Source organism: Cornus florida, unplaced genomic scaffold (genome assembly GCF_030987335.1).
Source record: "Cornus florida cultivar Cherokee Brave unplaced genomic scaffold, ASM3098733v1 CherokeeBrave_3.0.0_Hap2_Chr11, whole genome shotgun sequence".
NCBI classification, from domain to species: Eukaryota; Viridiplantae; Streptophyta; class Magnoliopsida; order Cornales; family Cornaceae; genus Cornus; species Cornus florida.
In genome coordinates, this window is record NW_026775581.1 from 652,355 (window position 1) to 673,292 (window position 20,938).

The window sequence follows — 20,938 nt, forward strand, 5'->3', positions numbered from 1 at the left end:
GTGTACCTGATTTTCGAGTCAAACTAAAAATGAGAATGTATCCGGGAATATCCCTAAAACAATGTGAGAAATATAGAAGAGTGGATTGAGGGAGGGAAAATCAGCCCAATCTAAGAACTGAAAACAATGGTAGAGAAGAACAAAGTTTGGAGTCATTGACTGAGCCCGATTTTTCTCTGGTTGTCTTCTTTTTTTAGCCACCTTTTTATAGCCCTAGGTCATCCAGACTGCATCTGTTGGGCCTGGATAAAGTGAGTCAGGGCCCATATCCCTTTATGGATCATGATGCCCTAATCCCTACTTTTCCAGATCTACTGCCAGGTGTACGTACCTTCCTTGAATGACCTAAAATAGAGCTATAAGGGTCTCTGTGATTAGTCTAGCCTGTCTTTCGCTTTTTCTCCTCAGATTGGGTCTGCCTTAGCAAGACTCAAAGCTGCTTCTCCATCCTCCATTCCAAAATCCCTTCAGCATTCAAAATGGTCTCGAAGAACCCTACCATAACTCTTCGTCACTAGTTCCCCCGCCCAGCGCGTCATGTCGAGGGTCCAGGCCCATCAATCGACGGGCCATAACTTGGATCGAGGTTCCGGGCCCATCGATCAACAGTTTATGGCTTGGTCAAATCGAGATTCTGGGCCCATCAATCAACAGTTATGGCTTGGTCAGATTGAGGTTCTAGGCTCGTCGATCGACAATCTGGCTTGGTCAGATTGAGCTTTTGGCCCATCGATCGACAATTCATAGCTTGGTTGGATTGAGGTTCTAGGCCCATCGATCAACAATTCATAGCTTGATCGGATCGAGGTTCAAGGCCATCGATCGACAATTCATGGCTTGGACGGATCAAGGTTCTGGGCCCATCGATCGAGTGTTCTTGCTATGGGCTTACGTCTTTGCTGAGCTAGCTAGTCTATGTACATCAATCGAGTGTTCAAAGCATTATGTCTTGTACCTAACAGTGATTGTATACATTGACTACTTTGCTGACGTGGCTACCTTGCTGGCGTGGCTTAACTTACATCCACAATATCTTACTTTTTGTTTAATTATAATTAATATATTGTGCATGTAACTAAGGATAAAATTAAAGGACCAGTTTAGATTAAAGAATAAACTATCGTTGGTAACAATAGGAATAAAGTCTGTAAAGCATAAACTTGTACATGACTACAAGAATTATACATTCGCAACATGTCTGAAAGTACAATTAATTTTTCGATTATGAACACATCCAATATGCGTTTGACATGCATCCAGGAGAAACTAACACTTGTCAAACAAGGACAAATCTCCTCATCCGGAATGTCCGCCATTCTTACAACACAATGAAAGGATTATAGAATCTTATAAGATATAACACTTACTGACAAGATAAATATAAAAGAGAGATTTGCAGTGCAAGATTTCACATATAACAATAGGCAAAGAAACTAGACTACAACAGTTACACTATTCAAGACAACTAATGCAGAGCAAGGTCAATGTATGTGCATGTTGTTTAACGTATGTGCATGCTCCATACTAATCCAGACATAAGTGCAGAAATTAATAGCCGAGCATAAACTATAAAAGCAAATAAAATCATTGTCAGGAGTACTCACATCTTGGTCCATCTGCAAGTTAGATTCCTCCAGGGATTGGCTTGAATCCACTAATATTGTGTGTTTCCGTTTATTAAAGAAGTCCCAGATACGTGCCTGTTGAAAGTTTTTAGAAAGAGAGTGTTTTTTCCTTCAGTATTAAGTACCTAAAGAAAGAAAAAAAAAAATTTTTGAGAGAAAATAAATGCGGAAGAAGAATCACAGGACAAACCTTCTCCAACTCTATCCCTTTAAGTGCGCACACTCTCTCATAAAGCTCATGTAATGAAGCCTGAAACGTATTTCAACCAATCAAAAGATGAATGACAGGTAATAACAAGATGAAGACTTCCATATACCATAACAACCATAAAATGTCATATTTTTTAGATCCAGATCTCCTCTGTTTGTGTGTCTATGCATGCATGTGCATGTGCGCATGCATGGTGTGTGTGTGTATGTGTGTGTGTGTGTGTGTGTGAGAGAGAGAGAGAGAGAGAGACCAACAACCAACCAAGAACACTTTTTACTGTTGGTATGATATACCGCTCAGCTATCTCTATTAAACAAATATATGTGCACAAGATTAAGTAAACAAAACATTAAAATACATCGCAACAAAACTATTCTCATCGAAAAACTAATTTCCCTAGGCCAGATGAACTGACAATAATGTGTTTGTGTGAGTGAAGGCACCCATCTGTGTGAAAATAGGAAACAAGGCAATGTCGGGATCCAGTTCCAAAGAACCATGATACACTACTGGGCAAGCCCCAAATGTCACTAATACAAAATGAGAACTGAAATAACAAATTTCCTTTTTTCTTTTTCTTTTTTTTAAGTAATGAAATAACAATATTACTGTAATATTGGAAACAAAGGGTCAATATTTGGTATATCTGCAAAGAACTTAGCTTGGTAAAATACGATGAGAGAATGTCTAGACATTATATTCATTTAGCTGATTTGCTTATTCTAATTTCAAACTAATAGATGTAATTGAAAAATAGGCAGATAAAAACAAAAAAAACAAAAAAAAAAAAAAACCCTCTATATTTCAAGCAATATGCAGCCCACTGAGTACATGAATGGCTATAGTAAGAGGGGCCATGTGATTATTATTATTTGCTATTACCCATTAGAAAGGAAAGAAAGGAACAAATGAAGTGAGAGGTAGTACCTTTCTACTCAACCTTATAACTAATTGGCTGTTATCTCTTGAATCAATTAATTTCAGGCATAGAGGGTAAACTTCCACTATGAACGCCTTTTGAACACCCCGAGAAATCAACTTCCTTGGTAATGCCGGTCCTCCTGAATACCTAAGAAAAACGTGATGAAGAAACAGAAAAATGTGAGCAGCATACAGAAAGCACACTTCCCTATGTAAACAAGGGAATCAAAATATCCAATGATATTTGGACATAGACCCGTCAAATCTTGTGAACATGGGAATCAAAATATCTAACTATTATGGACCCATACAAATCTTGAAAACAATCTAGCATAAGAGGTGGCAATGCAGTTGTTGCAATGCTGTCGTAGGCATTATATTAGGGAATACATTGATTTTGTTAAAGGCTACAAAGACATGGAATTTGCGTAGGCCAAGCACTTAAATATATCATGAGTCCATTTTATTCAAGATAATAAGCTTCTCCAAATGTAAATGGGCCAAGTGTAAATTGTGTGTAGGCCAAGCACTTAAAAATATCATGATTCCATTTTATTCAAGATAATAAGTGTTGAAAAGGAAAGATTTGGTAGTAATACTACCAAATATTATTAGTTGTAAATATAATATTTGGAGGATATTTGTTGTAAATAGAATATTGGTCAAATGCTGTAAATTAGGAAATTATTAATAAGGCCAGCTAGTTATGTGCATGTATTCTCTCCTATAAAGAGAACCCGTGTAAACTTGTGAATTGTGTGCTAATACAAAAAAAAAAAAGTTTATTCCATATTTCTTTCCTTTCAAGTTTATATAGTATCAAAGCCACTCTAAAAAAAAAAAAAAATAAACCCTAAATTTCTTTTCTGCACAATTTCTTTGCTGATCAACTATGTCTGACGTTTCCTCCATGTTAACCTCGCCTATCACAACCCAGTCAACCAATCCGATAACCCAAGCCCCCAGTACTGATTCTCACTCGGTTCAGATCACCAATATTCACCTTAATTGTGACAATTATTTACCGTGGTCCCAGTCCGTTCGGATGTACATCAGAGGGCGGGGAAAGATCGGATACCTGACGGGAGACAAGAAGGCACCAGCATCAGAGGACCCAATGTACATGACCTGGGATGAAGAAAATTCAATGGTGATGATTTGGCTTGTGAACTCCATAGATGAGGATATTAGCTCCAACTATATGTGTCACTCCACGGCCAAGAAGCTCTGGGACAACGTGAATCAAATGTACTCTGATTTGGGAAATTAGTCTCAGATCTAATAATTGACTCTAAAACTTGGTGAGATTCGGCAGGGAGAAGACTCGAGCACCAAGTATTTCAATTCATTGAAGCGCCTTTGGCAAGACATGGATTTGTTCAATGATTATGAATAGAAATTCACTGAAGATGCCAATCACTACAAATGGACCGTGGAGGCTCATCGCATTTACAAATTCCTTGCTGGGCTCAACGTGGAATTTGATTAAGTACGAGAACGGATCATTGGCAAGACTCCACTTCCTCCAATTGGTGAAATGTTTGCTGAGGTTCGAAGAGAAGAGAGCCGCAGACATGTAATTTTGGGGAAGAAGACTACCAGCGGACCTATTGAGAGTTCTACCCTTATTGTTGCAGAGACTGCTGCTAATAAAGCAGTCGATTTTCAGCGAAAAACTGAAGAGAAGCCACGGGTCTGGTGCGACTTCTGCAACAAACCGCGCCATACTCGGGAGAACTGCTGGAAAATCCACGGAAAACCAGTGAATTGGAAGAGTAGCAAGCCTAGTGACAGAAATAGGCGTGCAGTTCCTACTGCTAATGAAGCTGAGACAAGTCCCTTAAGCAAGGAGCAGATGGATCACCTTCTGAAGCTGCTGAAATTTAATTCCTCATCTGGTATTCCTAGTGTTTCTCTTGTACAAACAGGTAGTGCACTTAATGCCCTTTCTTGTTGTTTAAATTATACTCCATGGATCATCGATTCTGGAGCCTCTGATCATATGACCAGCCTTTCCAATCTTTTTAGCACTTACTTACCATGTTCTGGCCTTAAAAAAATTAGAATTGCAGATTGTAGTTTCTCACCTATTGCAGGAAAAGGTTTGATAAAATTATCCAAGAATATAGATCTTAAATGTGTTCTCCATGTCCCTAAACTATCCTGTAACCTTTTGTCTGTGAGTAAACTAACCAAAGAATCTAATTGTTGTGTAATTTTCTGTGATTCTTACTATGAATTTCAGGACCGGAGCTCGGGGAAGAAGATTGGTAGTACTAAGATAATAGATGGACCTTACTACTTTGATGGGGACTTCTCCAGTAATAAAAAGGCTCAGGGCCTTAGTAGTGTTAGTTCTAACTCTGTTTATGAACAAATGATGTTTTGGCATTTAAGACTAGGACATCTTAGCTTTCTATATCTTACACATTTGTTTCGTACTTTATTTAAAGGTTTGGATTGTTCATCATTCTATTGTGAAAGTTGTTGCTTATCTAAGAGTCATCGTACTATTTATTTGCCAAAACCTTATACTTTTTCAAAACCATTTTATTTAACACATAGTGATGTTTGGGGACCTTCAAGAGTCACTACTATCTCTAGGAAAAAATGGTTTGTTACTTTTATAGATGATCATACCCGTTTATGTTGGGTTTATTTGATGAATGAAAAGTCTGACGTTGAAAAAAATTTTAAGAATTTTTACACAATGGTTGAAACTCAGTTTCAAGCAAAAATTAGCATTTTTCACACCGATAATGGAATAGAGTATTTTAATGAAATTTTGGGGAGTTTTTTGAAAGAAAAGAGTATCCATCATCAGTCTACATGTGTGGATACCCCTTAACAAAACGGAATTGCTGAAAGAAAAAATAAACATTTACTTGAAGTGGCTCGTGCTATAATGTTTTCAATGAATGTTCCAAAATATCTATGGGGGGAAGCTGTTTTAACAGCTTCATATTTGATTAATAGAATGACTTCACGTGTTTTAAAATATAGCATGCCATTAGAATGTTTCGAAAGAATTTTTCCATTATCAAGGATATACTCGGATTTACCTCTAAAGGTATTTTGCTACATAGCTTTTGTTCATATACCCAATAATACTCGGTCCAAACTTGATTCTCGAGCTGAAAAATGTGTTTTCATAGGGTATGCTTCTAATCAAAAGGGATATAAGTGCTATGATCCCCAAACAAGAAAATTTTATATAAGTATGGATGTCTCTTTCTTTGAAAATAAATCCTACTTTCCCAAAAATTCTCTTCAGGGGGAGAATGAGGTGATGGAAGAAAATTTTTGGGATTTATCTCCTACTCCTTTACCAAATGTGATTTTGACTCCTTCACCTCATCCTACTGTTATTCCCGAAATTCAAAGTCAGGAACAATGTGATAAAACCAATTAAAACAATCAAGGGAATCCTAGTCATATAGTGCCGAACATTACTGGATCTGAAACAGGGGAAGAATCACAACAACCCGGTACTAAAGTTCCCAATACTGAGCCTCTGGTTTATACTCGGAGAATACCTCATCAAAAGAGTCAAAGTCAGCCTATTCCTCTTGGAAATGATCAATCTCAACCTCCGAGAACTGGACCTCCAGATATCACAGGTAATTTTGTTCCTAACTCATCTTCAGTACCTATTGTTTCTCCTAACCAAGAACCATCAGACCTTGATATTCCTATAACTGTTAGGAAAGGTATTCGAATCAAATATCCAAATCCAAAATATCCCATTGCCAAATACCTTTCTTATGAAAAACCCTCTCATACTCGGGGCTTTTACCTCAAAAATCTCACACTTGTTTGTCCCGAGAAACATTCAGGAAGCTCTTGATGATCCGAATTGGAAGTTAGCCGTGATGGAAGAAATGAATGCTCTAAGAAGAAGTGGTACTTGGGAGATAGTTGATTTACCTAAGGAGAAAAGAACAGTAGGCTGCAAGTGGGTCTTTACTGTGAAATGTAAAGTTGATGGTAGCATAGAGAGGTACAAGGCAAGACTAGTAGCAAAAGGGTTCACCCAGACTTATGAAATTGATTATCAAGAAACTTTTGCTCCTGTAGCCAAGATAAACTCAATAAGAATTTTGTTATCTTTGGCTGTGAATTTCAGCTGGCCATTACCAGTTAGATGTAAAAAATGCCTTTTTAAATGGAGATCTTGAAGAGGAGGTCTTTATGAATCTACCACCTGGGTTTGAGGGAAAATTGGGACCTAATAAAGTCTGTAGACTGAAAAAATCTTTATATGGTCTCAAACAGTCCCCTAGAGCTTGGTTTGAGAGATTTGGGAGATCTGTGAAGAATTGTGGCTACTGTCAGAGCCAAGCTGACCATACCATGTTCTACAAACACAGTAGAGAAGGCAAGGTTGCAGTGTTAATTGTCTATGTGGATGATATAGTCTTGACAGGTAATGACAATGAAGAATTGGAGAGACTGAAAAAGAGACTTGCAGCTGACTTTGAGATCAAGGATTTGGGTGCATTAAAATACTTTCTTGGAATGGAGTTTGTTAGATCCAAAGAAGGTATATTTGTGAATCAACGTAAACATGTTCTTGATTTACTTAGTGAGACAGGTCTGCTAGGATGTAAACCAGCCGAGACACCCATTGAGCCCAACCTTAAGCTGCAGCCTTCTAAAGATGAAGAAGTTATGAATAGAGAGCAGTATCAAAGACTTGTTGGAAGACTGATCTACTTGTCACATACACGTCCAGATATAGCTTTTGCAGTCCGCATGGTTAGCCAGTTCATGCATTCACCTGGACAAGTATACTTTGATGCAGTCTACAGAATTTGCAAGTTGAAGCCTATACTGATGCTGATTGGCTGGGAGTGCTATTGATAGACGGTTAACTTTTGGCTACAGCACCTTTGTTGGAGGTAACCTTGTCACCTGGCGGAGTAAAAAACAGAATGTAGTACCAAGAAGCAGTGCAGAGGCCGAATTTAGATCAGTTGCTCATGAAATTTGTGAGGTGTTATGGATTAAGAGACTATTGGATGAATTAAAGGTCTCTAATCCGTTGCCTATGAAATTGTATTGTGACAATAAAGTTGCTATTTCGATCGCTCACAATCCAGTGTTTCATGACAGAACAAAGCACGTGGAGGTAGACAAACACTTCATCAAGGAAAAGCTCGAAAAAGGATTGATCTGTATGTCGTACATTCCTACTACCGAGCAAGTTGTAGATGTGCTTACAAAGGGACTTCATACAAGACAGTTCGACAGACTAATTGGCAAGCTGGCTATGGAGGATATCTTCAAACCAGCTTGAGGGGGAGTTTTAAAAAGGAAAGATTTGGTAGTAATACTACCAAATATTATTAGCTGTAAATATAATATTTGGAGGATATTTGCTGTAAATAGAATATTGGTCAAATACTGTAAATTAGGAAATTATTAATTAGGCCAGCTAGTTATGTGCGTGTATTCTCTCCTATAAAGAGAACCCATGTAAACTTGTGAATTGTGTGCTTAATACAGAAAAAAGGTTTATTCCATATTTCTTTCCTTTCAAGTTTATAATAAGCTTCTCCAAATGTCAATTGTGTGAAATTAGATAAAATGTGGTTGTTTAATCTAGTCATGAGCAGGATTTGGAAAGTGAATGGATTAGGTGTCAATGCTGATGTTACTTTAAAAGATTTCTGGCCCCCTTAAAGTGGAATATTCAACCTCTGTTCGCTACTATTCTGTTCAATTCATTTACTTTACAAAATGTTCCGCATTATTTGAGGTAAGCAAAAAAACAAAATAAAGGCTATCAACAACACAAATCTATAAAAAAAAAATAATAATAATAAAAAAGAAGGTAAAACATGGAAAAAATTTATTCAGAAAGGCACATTGCAAGTGAAGACACGAGCAGCGAATCCTCTCCTCCTTTCTTGAATGTCAAGTGGCAATGAACAAATAATTATACTTCAGCTGTTGTAGGACAATGGAGAAATGTAGGAAAGAGGTTTTATAATCAATCAGATGCTAAACTCATAAATGGAAAAGAAAAGAAGATGAAGAGAAGGAGAACATGATACGCCAACATTTAACCAATAATATATCACTGTCTAAACAAGAGCAAGTATAATGGGTTTTGCAAGCATGCATGCAAATCAGAAAAGGGAAAAAGAAAAGGGTAGAAGAATCTCAAAAGATTTCCAGATTGCGCTTGTGTCTGAGCTCTGGTTGGCAAGATTTCTATGTCCTTAACATATGACCCTCCACTCGATAAAAATTAAGCAAAACCGGATATGGGAGAAAATGACTGAAATGTCTAGATTATCAAGTATAGATTTCTACGTCCTTAACATATGACCCTCCACCTGATAAAAATCTGCTTTCTGTATACCACCACATTATCAAGTATGGAACTATTAAGCATGACAATCCATCATTATAATTCTTCACAGATACCCACCTAAAAAAATCTCACAGCTTTTCAGTAAATCTACAACCATTGCAAAAGCCAATAATGGATAGCCATCTTAATTTTTCCACTTTAAGACCATTGCTTCTAAACATTCGTCAAGTTCAAGTTCAAGCTGTATACTGCTATATATCAGGTTCATCATTACTATCAAATTTATCGCAAATAATAAAACTGAAGAACCTCATCCTCCACCATCAATCAATTCGTCCATATTGAGCACAAATAACCATATCTTCAAGGCAAACCGCCTATCTCTACAAATATTTCTCTAACAAAGCAGTATATAAGTACGTGATTGCTTTATTATTCAACAAAAATTATAACTCTCTTCTTAGTTAACGAAACATGATAAACAGTACTGACAAAACAATATATATATATAGAGAGAGAGAGAGCATCATACGTCAAAAGCATATAGACTAGAGGGAATTAGATGAAGGACCATTACCAATGCAAGAGCTTCTCCCAAACATCTTGTGGTACTAAAACATAATGATGTCCTTCCTCCATTGTTCTAAGAAGCTGTAGATCATCACCCTCACAGTCACTTCCATTTGAAACTATGTCCATATTGTCAATTGGACCTGGTTTATCAGCTGTCTTTGACAGAGTAGAAGACTGTGAATCAGTAGAATGTTCATCATATGAATAACCACCAATGTCTTGCCCAGTGTATCTCTGCCAGCCTGTGAACCACCTACCCAAAAAACAGAAAGAACAAGGTTACATCAACATGAAAAACAAAATTTAAAAATGTTACCAGCACAAAGTTCATTAAAGAGATTGCAGCTGCAAGATGCAGATGACTAATGCTACCATGAAATGATAGTAACCACATAACCATTCACGAAAAGCACAGCGAGATTCTTAAAAATATAAAACATATTATTAAAATTAGGCCTGACTGAAAAATTCAGCCAGGATGACCATTTGCAATAGTTACTAATGTAGTATTTTTTTTAGCATCCAACAAAAGTACTTGTCAGCAGATATGATACCCACATGAAATGTCTCACAGGATAAATCTGACACTGCCACATTACAAAATAAGGAAGGAAATAAATGTTTTAAATAACCAAAAGAAATATGTCTTAAACGCGTGTGCCAACACATAAGCTGGGCTTTATTAGATGAAACAAAATTAGAAAATGAAGCGGAATGTGCTTGAGGTGACAAAGGAACATCCAATAGGTATAGACCGTCCACTTCATGCCCCTGCCAAGCTGACCAAAAGCAAAAAGCAAGTCAAGAACATACTTGCGTTGAGAGATAAAAATGCCAGCATCGGAGCAAGCCAACTCAATGCCCCAAAAGTACCGTAGGGGACCAAGATCCTTAATCTCAAACTGACGGATAAGATAGCTCTTAACCTCAACAATTCCAATAGTATCATCTTCGGTAAGAACAATATCATCGACATACACAATGAGAGCAATTGTCTTACTACTTGAATGACGTAAAAACAAGGTATGATCAGCTGCACTTTGATGGAAACCAAACTTGAGCATAGCAGTGCCAAAGCGATCAGACTAAGCTCGAAGAGACTACTTGAGGCCATACAGAGAACAACGAAGACGACATACCATACCAAAACGAGCAAGAGAACGAAAGCCCGAAGAAGGAACCATGTACACCTCCTCCTGCAAATCACCACTGAAAAAGGCATTCTTGACATCTAACTGAAATAGAGGCCAAGATCGAATCGCAGCAATGGAAAATAATACACAGATGGTATTCATCTAGGCAACAGGGGCAAAAGTCTCTTGATAATCTATGCCATTAGTCTGAGCATAACCCTTGGCAACCAACCGGGACTTGTAACAAGTAACTGACCCATCTAGATTATGCTTAACTCTAAACACCCAACGACAACCCACAGCCTTTCGTCCAATAGGAAGCGAAACCACGTCCCAAATCTGATTTTTCTTAAGTGCTTGTAGTTCTTCTGTTATAGCATCACGCCATTGAGGTTGTGCTAGTGCATCTGCAACACTAGAAGGAAGAGGAACCGACGCAACAGAAACAAGAAAACTCCGATAGGAGGGTGAGAGAGCACAATCAAAAACAAAATTAGAAATAGAGTATGTATAAGAACGTTTACCCTTTCGAAGAGCAATGGGGTGATCATCAAACGAAACAATAGCTTAAGAAGGCGGAACTGGTGCCGAAGGAACAGGGTAGTCGATCGTGGGAGTAGAAGCTTATAACTGTTGTCTCCGCCTAGAAGCCTGTGGAAAAAGGAACAATTCCCCCTGTTGGAGAGGTATCACGAGGAGGAATCATAGAAGACGAAACAGGTAACGGTAGAGGAGTTGAAGACGAAGAAGGTGATCATCCATTATATTCAATAGGAACCATTCACTTTGAGAACCAACTGAACCACTATAGTATGGCGTATGCTCAAAGAAAGAAACTGTTGAAATATCTTTATTATTTTTATTTTTATTAGCTGTTTTTAGCCTTTTATTAAATGTTTTATGTAAGATCCCTATAATCATGGATCACGTAGATAAGATCCATGTAATTATGGGATCCCATAGATAAGATCCCCGTAATCATGGGATCCCATAGATTTTGGCATATTTTATGTCTTTCTTTGATTTGGTTTCCTTTCTTTATACCCTATTCTTGTATATAAATATAGATCTTGACTCTCAGTTTGAGTAAGCCAAAACACAAAACTTCTTCTTTTTGGTATCAGAGAAAAACAAAAACCTTCGCCTCCCATCTTCCTTCCCAACACCGCCACCTTCTCTCTCTCTCTCTCCATTTTCCCTCACCTCTGGCGCACCTCCATCTCTTCCCAGCACTTGCACCGTACCCCTCGGGTAACCCTCTATTTTTTACTCCTTTTTTAGGAGAATTCCCTTAGGTTTTTTTATGATCTAAGGGTCCTTCTGGTGTTTTTTTTTTTTTTTGTGGGCTGCCGGTGTTTGTTCGGCAGCGTATTTGGTGGAAAGCGCCGATTTTTCCGGCCTTATTTTTTCTCTTTCCTCCCTCTTCAATTTGTGGACCAGCCTTAGTTTGATACTATGAGTGATTCTAGTAGCCAAAATGACACTTTATCTTCGGGCCGTGGCCACACTACCACAATAGCCAATACTATTGGTCGGTATACTACTCCACAGATTGTTGTCCCTCCTGCTTCAACTCCTCCCAGATCATCTTTTCAGGACTTCAAATAGTTACAGCCCCAGATTGGTCAGCTTCAGAAGCAGTTCGGAGCCTTATCTACCAGGGCCTGCTCTTCTACTCCCACGACTACTATAGCTACAGGTACTCCTTCTGCTTATCATGTTAAAGCAGGAAAACCGACTTGGGTTCTGGATTCCGGAGCCAATGATCACGACTCGTGAGTTGTCATTATTTTCTACTCCCGTTACCCCTATTAATTAGGCTGTTAGTCTAGCCGATGGGTCAACCACCATTATTCGTAGCAAAGGAAATGTTCATCTATCCCCTGACATTATTATTGTCATCTGTGCTTTATGTTCCTAACTTTGCATTTAATCTTCTTTCGGTTAGCAAGCTTTGCCAAATCACTAAATTGTGCAGTTATTTTCTTTCCTCATTACTGTGTTTTAAAGGACCTGTGTTCGAAGAGGATTTTTGGCAGGGGATATGAGCACGATGGCCTCTACTACTTTTGGGATCCTCCACTGACACCCCCTCCACTTGCTTCAAGCCTTCAAGCCTCTGTTCTTCCATTTTCGAGGTCTTATGATTTTTCTTTTCAGACTTAACGTTTATGGCATGCTTGCCTTGGACATGTAAACTTTCAGTATTTATGTCTACTTATCCCTTCATTAAAAACGGCTTGCAAGGATAATAAGTTTCAATGTGAGAATTGTGAGCTTTCTAAACATACTAGAACCAGTTATATTTCTCATATGCATCGTGCACCTAGTATATTTGATCTCATACATTCTGATGTGTGGGGTCCTTCTCCTGTTACTGCTTTTTCGGGGAATCATTATTATGTCACATTCATTGATGATTATTCCCGTTGCACATGAGTATATTTACTTAAAAAGAAATCTGAAGTTTTTCCCTTGTTCACTCAATTCCTCCAAATGATCAAAACTCAATATAAAACTGTTGTTAGGAATATTAGGTTTGACAATGGTCGTGAATACATTCCAATGAGTTTCGGTCTCAACTTAACCAACAGGGTATTCTTCATTAGCTTACTTGCCCATATACCCCTGAACAGAATGGTGTTGCAGAGCGTAAAAACCGCCAACTAATGTCAGTTGTTCGATGTCTTTTAAGTGGTATGAATGTGCCAAAGTTATTTTGGCACATGGCGGTTCTTACAGCTACTTTTCTCATTAATCGTACCCCTAGTATAGTCTTAAATGGTAAGGCCCCCTTACAAGTGCTTCAGCCTGATATTACTCTTTTTTCCATCATCCCTCGGGTGTTTGGATGTACATGTTTTGTTCAGAATTGTAGCCCTTCTCATATTAAACTTGATGACAAGGCCATTAAATGTATCTTTTTAGGATACTCTTCCATGTCAAAAGGTTACCGGTTTACACAAACACATGTATCACTCACTTGATGTCACCTTTCATGAGCATTCCCCTTTTTATGGTTCTACCACTATCTTGCAGGAAACTTCTACTCTCGATCAAGAGGCTTCTCATCTTGCTCGTCCTCTTCCTATTTTCCAAGAAGAGTCTTCTCTTGTTGTTTCCTCACCCACTTTGCAGGTCTATTCACGCCACCCTCGTGCTCCGCCTCAATTGCCTTCATCCTCCTCAGACTCAAGTTTAGGTATATCTCTCTCTCCTTTACATTGCCCTGACCCTATTCCTGTTCCTTAGTCTCGGTATCCAACTCAAGACCGCAAACCCCCGCTAGATTTGGATTCGTTTGTAGTACTGATCATCCTATTTCGCAGTATATCTCTTATGATGGTCTTTCAAGGTCTTACCGAGCCTTTCTAGGCAAACTTGATTCCATTTTCATTCCTAGAACGTTGTCTGAGGCTTTCCGGAATCCCAATTGGATGTCTGCTATAAAGGTAGAAATGGATGCTTTGCAGCATAATGAAACATGGGAGCTTGTATCTCTCCCTCCTGGTGAAAAGACTGTTGGTTGCAAATGGGTATTCAGTGTTAAATATCTGGTTGATGGTTCTATTGATCGGTATAAAGCCCGCTTGGTGGCCAAAGGGTTTACTCAGATTCTTGGTAAAGACTTTAATGATACCTTCGCTCCTGTGGCTAAATTGACCTCAGTTCGTTTGCTTATCTCCCTTGCTGCCTCTCACAATTGGCCTCTTCATCAGCTTGATGTGAAGAATGCTTTCCTTAACGGTGATCTTCTTGAGACTATTTACATGGATCCTCCACACGGTTTTCGAACTGAGGGGGAGTATGCCGGAAAGGTCTGTCGATTGCGGAAGTCTTTGTATGGATTAAAACAATCTCCCAGAGCTTGGTTCAGCCGCTTTAGTGATGTAATTCTATCCATGGAGTTTGTTAGATGTCATTCTGACCATACATGTCTTATCCGTCGTTCCTCCAATGGTCGATGTATCATTTTGCTTGTCTATGTTGATGATATCATCATTACTGGCAATGACATCCCTGGGATTGCTCAAGTAAAGCTTCAACTGGCTAACGCTTTTGAAGTGAAAGACCTTGAGCAGCTCAGATATTTCTTGGGAATTGAGTTTGCTAGATCTAAGCAGGGTATCTCCTTATCGCAAAGGAAGTATGTCTTGGATCTTCTTCGAGACACGGGTATGCTTGGGTGTAAACCTGCTTCCACTCCTATGGATCCTAATCTGAAGATCTCGACGGAGTCCGGAGATCTCCTTTCTGATCCCTCGCAGTATCAACGCTTGGTAGGAAGATTGATTTATCTTACCAACACCCATCTTGATTTGGCTTTTGCGGTTAGTGTAGTGAGCCAGTTTATGCATGCTCCTCGTACAGGTCATATGGATGCAGTATATCATATTCTTCGATATCTTAAGTCCTGTCCTGGACTTTGATTATTCTATTCTTCTAGCAAGCAAGTTAGGCTATTCTGTTTCAGTGATGCAGACTATGCTGGGTCCAAGACTGACAGACGTTCCACATCTGGCTTCTGTACTTTCTATGGAGACCATCTTATATCCTGGAAAAGTAAGAAACAACCTGTAATTTCGAGATCTTCAGTAGAGGCCAGTGTTGTTAAAGGCGCGCCTAAGCTCGAGGCTCAGGTTTAGCGCCTGTTGTTAACCTAGGCTCACTAATGTTTACTAGGCGCGTGCCTCGATTACACCTCGTCTAGTTTGTGAGGTGCACCTAGGCGCGCCTCAATGATATTTGTTTAAAAAAATACGATTGTTCTATTTCTTAAGCCAAAAAAGGTACTTTTGGCAATTTAATAAACAAAAAAGAAATCTCAATCATACGATATAAGAAACTTTTGTTCAAAAGAATAAAAAAATAAGAAAGCCCAAGAGTCAAAGTGTTAACTGAACAACGATAGAATGAGATTGTGAGATGAAGATGAAGCCCTAGTTGCAGAGATGAACGACGAAGCCACGTCAGTTCTTTCTTTTCTTTTCTTTTTTCTCTCTTCTCCTCTAGATCTCTCCTCTCTTCTTATCTTTGTTTACATCTCTCTCTTCGTTTAGTTCTCTCATCTCTCTGTCTTTTTTTTTTTTTTTTGCTCTGTTATTTCTTATTCTTTTTTTCTTGTTAACAATTTTTTTTTTTTTTTTGGGTTAACATATTTATTTCTTTTTGTGCTTTGTTTTGCCATTCAAAAAACACATTTTTCTTTGCCTTTCAAGAAAACAAATTTGTGCTCTGTTTTATGGTTGTTTGATGCTTGTATAGTTGATGGATTTACTTTTTTATATTTGATATTAATTTTTAGAATATTGATATGACTTATGAGATATGAATTTTATTATGGTAGTTTAAATTTTCAATTGTGCGCCTCACTTCACTCAGGCACGCGCCTCGCCGTGCGCCTCACGCCTATGCTCCAAAGGACCTCTAGTGCCTTGGTGCGCCTTGGGCCTTTAATAACTATGGCAGAGGCTGAGTATTGTGCCATGGCTCAGGGTACTTGTGAGATTCTCTGGCTTCGATCTTTCTTGGAGGAGCTAGGGCTAGGTGAAAAACGGTCCTCAGACTTGTTTTGTGATAATAAGTCAACCATCATGCTTGCTTCAGATTTTGTTCTTCATGAGAGGACTAAACATATAGAGGTGGACATTCATTTTATCAGAGAGATGGTTCGTTCGGGAATTATCTAGTCATGCTTTGTTCGTTCCTGTAATCAGTCGGCCGATGTGTTCACCAAATCTATTGGTCCATCTTTGCTTCATTCCTCAATTACCAAGCTAGGCTTAATTAATATCTTCACTCCAGCCCGAAGGGGAGTGTTGAAATATCTTGTTTATTTTTATTAGTTGTTTTTAGCCTTTTATTAGATGTTTTATGTAAGATCCCTATAATCATGGAATCACATAGATAAGATCCCTATAATTATAGGATCCCGTAGATAAGATCCCCATAATTATGGGTTCCCGTAGATTTTGGCAAGTTCTATGTCTTTCTATGATTTGGTTTCCTTTCTTTGTACCCTATTCTTGTATAAATATAGATCGTGGCTCTCAGTTTGAGTAAGCCAAAACCCAAAACAACTTCTTTTGAAACATCCATATATATAAACCGCCGACGACTGGGAGGATGGTAACAACTATAACCTTTTTGAGAGTGAGAATAGCCCAAAAACACACACTTCAAAGCCTTGGAGTCAAGCTTTGTACGAGTCTGCCCCAACTGCTAAACAAAGCACACACACACACAGAGTCGCAAAGGAATCAAAAAAAGAGATGAATTGGGATGTAAGATTGAGAGTTGAAGGAGTCCTATTAATGATGTAAATAGCTGTAAGAACTGCATCTCCCCAAAATGACTGGGGAACATTCATGCCAATGTAGATTGCACTAGCTAAGTCAAGGATGTGGCGATTTTTCCTCTCAGAACAACCATTCTGTTGAGGAGTTTAAACATTAGTCATCTAATGCTCAATCCCAAATTACGTACATAACCGATGTACCTCCCCATAAGTATACTCTGTACCCTGGTCAGATCTGAATTTTTTAATGGTACGACCATATTAAGTCTGAATCATTGTCATAAAAAATTTAAAAATGGTGTACACCTCATTTTTGGTTTATTAAAAAAATTTGTGGTGTTTTTGGAGTTTTTTATTGTCGTATGACAGATTATCGCAGATTCAGGGTCCTCGACTGTTAATTCTCTTGGCTGAAGTTCTGTAGGTAATGGTGCCATTTTTCCCACCAACTCATCAAAAAATCCAAGACTTCAAATCACCACAGTGAAGTTAGATGGTTCCAACTATTTGATTTGGGCACAGTCTACCAAGATATTCATTGGTGGAAAAGACAAGATTGGCTATATTACTGGTTCTGAGAAAGAGCCAGCTGAGTCAGAAAAGGCATATCCACAGTGGTTTGCAAATAACACTATGGTTATGTCTTGGCTAGTCAATTCGATGCAACCAAACATAGTTGTTGGCTATATATTTATGAAGACTGCTAAGCAGATTTGGGATTCAGTTCAACGCACTTATTCTCAGAGCCAGAATAATGCACAGATTTTCCAGCTGGGGCGAGATATCACCAGGATTTCTCAAGGTGACTTGACAGTTTCAGGTTACATCGCCAAGCTTCGTGCTATTTGGGAGGAGATGTCATATTATGATTCCTTCCACTATTGGAAGGATCCAGATGATGCAGTTTTATATGCAGGGATTGTGGAGAAGATGATGCAGTTTTATATGCAGGGATTGTGGAGAAGAATTGAGTGTTTCAGTTTCTTGCCGAGTTTAAGTATGCTCGTGTTCATTTATTGGGCTTATCTTAATTCCCTAATCTTGAGGATGCATACTCCTATGTGTTGTCAGATGAGAGCCGTCGGACTCATCCATTAGGTGTTGCTTCTATTGATCGTTCTGTTATGGCAGTTCGGGTTCCCAACCTTTCAGGAACTGCACCATCCCAATCAGTTCAGAGCTCTACCACCGGTCCTCCTTTGGGACGACAACGTGGACGGTGTGACCATTGTAAAAAAATTGGTCACATCAAATCTTGTTGTTATGCTCTACATGGACGCCCACCGCACCAAAAACAACAGCTTCGATCCTCTGCACATTCTATTACACAACTATTATCGTTGTCAACTCCTGACAACTCTGCCTCTACATCTTCTGCCAGAGTTACCTTGACTCAAGCTGATTTGGACAAGTTCAAACAATTCTTCAAACAAATGGAGGCATCATCTTAGCCAACTTCCACTTATGCCCACTCGGGTACTATTACGTCTGCACATAGCGTATCTACATCTTCGACACCATGGATCATTGATTCTGGTGCTTCAGACAATATGACTGGTATGTCCTCATTCTTCCAATCTTATAGTATTTGCTAACAGTACCATAGTCCCAACATTAGTTATGCTCTAGTTCCCAAGCTCAGATAAGATTAAAGCAGAAGCATACACATGAAAAGGCTTACAGGAACATCGAGTCAATTTAACAAAAAGATGTACTTTATTGATTTTGGGTAGAGATCTGTTACAAATCATGCCTTAGTCATGTGACAGCCAGGTAAACAATTGGAGTGGCAACAATAATGGTCTTTTCTCAATCAAACCATCACTAACCTCCTAGCTTAACTACAAATGCTACTTTATGTGATGTAGGAAGACATCCATTATTCAATTCAAAAAATCAAAAGAGAGATTATTATTCACTAAGTGAAACAAAGAGATTTCTTTGGGTTTCAAACCTCGAAAACCAACAACTTTACATCTCTCCAAAAACTTGAAGCACCTTTGTTATTTGTATAATATATGCACTTGGTTAAGTCTCTTCTTTTCTTCCCCAGTTTTCACTTTTAATTAAAAGAACACATCTTCCTCTATATCTCCCTCTATGTCGAAGTTTCTTATAAATACTATCCTCTATACCTTGCATATCTTTTTCATCTAAATAATCTTTATTGGGAGAAAATATAGGGATTTGGTCTGTATTGGGAGTATTTTAGGGATTAGATTTGATCTAAATCTTAAATTGATTTTATCCACCATTTTCATCATCTGCTTATTAGAGGCATATGATCAGTGATTTGATTTACTTTCCACTTATGTAACAGTGTGTAATATAAATTAGGAGCTATGTAGCACGGGCAATCCTCCCAGGGGTCCGTACAAGTATCAGACACGTGTCCAACACAGACACACATGTCCGAGGCTCGGACACGTGTCCGACACTTCTGTGAAGTGTACAGAAATTATTTTTTATTGGACACGGGGTGGACAAGGCTGGGACACGCGGAGGACACTTACCGGACACGACGGGGACACGTACTGGACACGGCGGGGTATATTTTGTAATTTTTTTTTAAGAAAAATGGGGTACCTAATGTAATTTTAGAAGTTTAACTCTTTTGACTCTTTTGTCTGAGATTCTAAACTTCTACTTTTATTAAATTTTATGATTCCATTAGATTTATTTTTTTATTTGATTCATTCATCTCAGTACTCGAATTAAATAAACTTTTAGACCGTAGCAAGAAAAACAGAGAGAAATCAGAACGATTATATTTGTGGATGTGTAAAATGTACACTGTAAACTGTAAAGTTGTTGATAGATCTGCTTTGTTCTTAATTAATTGAAGTATTTCTTTTATTGCATTATTTCTTTGGGGAGGTTAGATTTATGGTATTGTGGATTTTGAATATATATATATTATTATTTTATATCCGTATCCCCACCGTCTCCGTGTCTGTGTCCTATTTTTTTAAAATTTCTCGTGTCGCTATATCCGTGTCATGTCATACCCGTGTCCATGTCCGTGCTTCATAGATTAGGAGTATGGCTAGCGATGAGAATTTGTGGCTTACAAGAGCATTTTACATTCAACTTGGTATCAAAGCCAAGAACACGACACACACTCCACTGCTTGATCTCTACTTCATCTTCTCTTGGTTCATCCTCTTCCCTTTTTGTATTCTTTAAATTTTTCAGTAATCAACAACTAGACCACACCCAAGCAAACCAAACCCCTTTGGGAGTATTTCTTCCCTCCATCGCTTCATGCAGTAGAGGGGTCTCTAAACCGACGACCGGCTCGGTCATTATGTGTTGTTAACAATTCGTCCAACCTCTTTTCATACTCTGTCGACTTCCTCAAGGGTCAATACAAGTTGTTGACGAATTGTCCTGCCGAGTTTCACTCTTGCAGACAGAGCTGCTCACTTGGAAGACTTCTCTAGCCCGTGTGACTTGCAGACAGTAGTGTTTACAATCCGCAATTTGGTAAGAATCTGCGATTTGATTCTATATCATCACAATTTGAGAAATGGAATATGTTGAGATTTAAGGATAACGCATCCTATGGGCACAGTTCCCAAGCCTAAAGGATTACTATGGTTTTATTCACAGTTTCTTATGGGACTCCGTCCAGAATTTGAGGCCCTTCGCGCTTAAACTCTTAATACTACACCTCTACCCTCTTTTTTTTAGGCTTTTGCTATTATTGATGGGGTTGATCGTCAATGTCAGGTTACACCTTCGATGGCTCCTACTACACTTCCTGCACCTAAAACTGATCAGATGGCATTAGTCACTTCTTCTAGACCATCTAGTAATCGCAGCAGTGGCAGTGGCAATAACCGTGGACAGGGT

The 20,938-nt window shown here is 38.6% G+C and overlaps 1 protein-coding gene across 1 annotated transcript in view; it reads right to left on the reverse strand.

Annotated features, from left to right (window-relative positions):
• Positions 1–20,938, reverse strand: part of LOC132282977 (ubiquitin carboxyl-terminal hydrolase 9-like) — a 59,580-nt gene that overhangs the window by 24,025 nt on the left and 14,617 nt on the right. Inside the window, exons 3-6 of the mRNA XM_059784829.1 lie at positions 9,657–9,905; positions 2,764–2,905; positions 1,816–1,875; positions 1,605–1,700 (exon numbers count right to left, since the gene is read on the reverse strand). Coding sequence (XP_059640812.1) covers positions 1,605–1,700; positions 1,816–1,875; positions 2,764–2,905; positions 9,657–9,905 — 547 coding nt within the window. The remainder of the gene's footprint in view (positions 1–1,604; positions 1,701–1,815; positions 1,876–2,763; positions 2,906–9,656; positions 9,906–20,938) is intronic.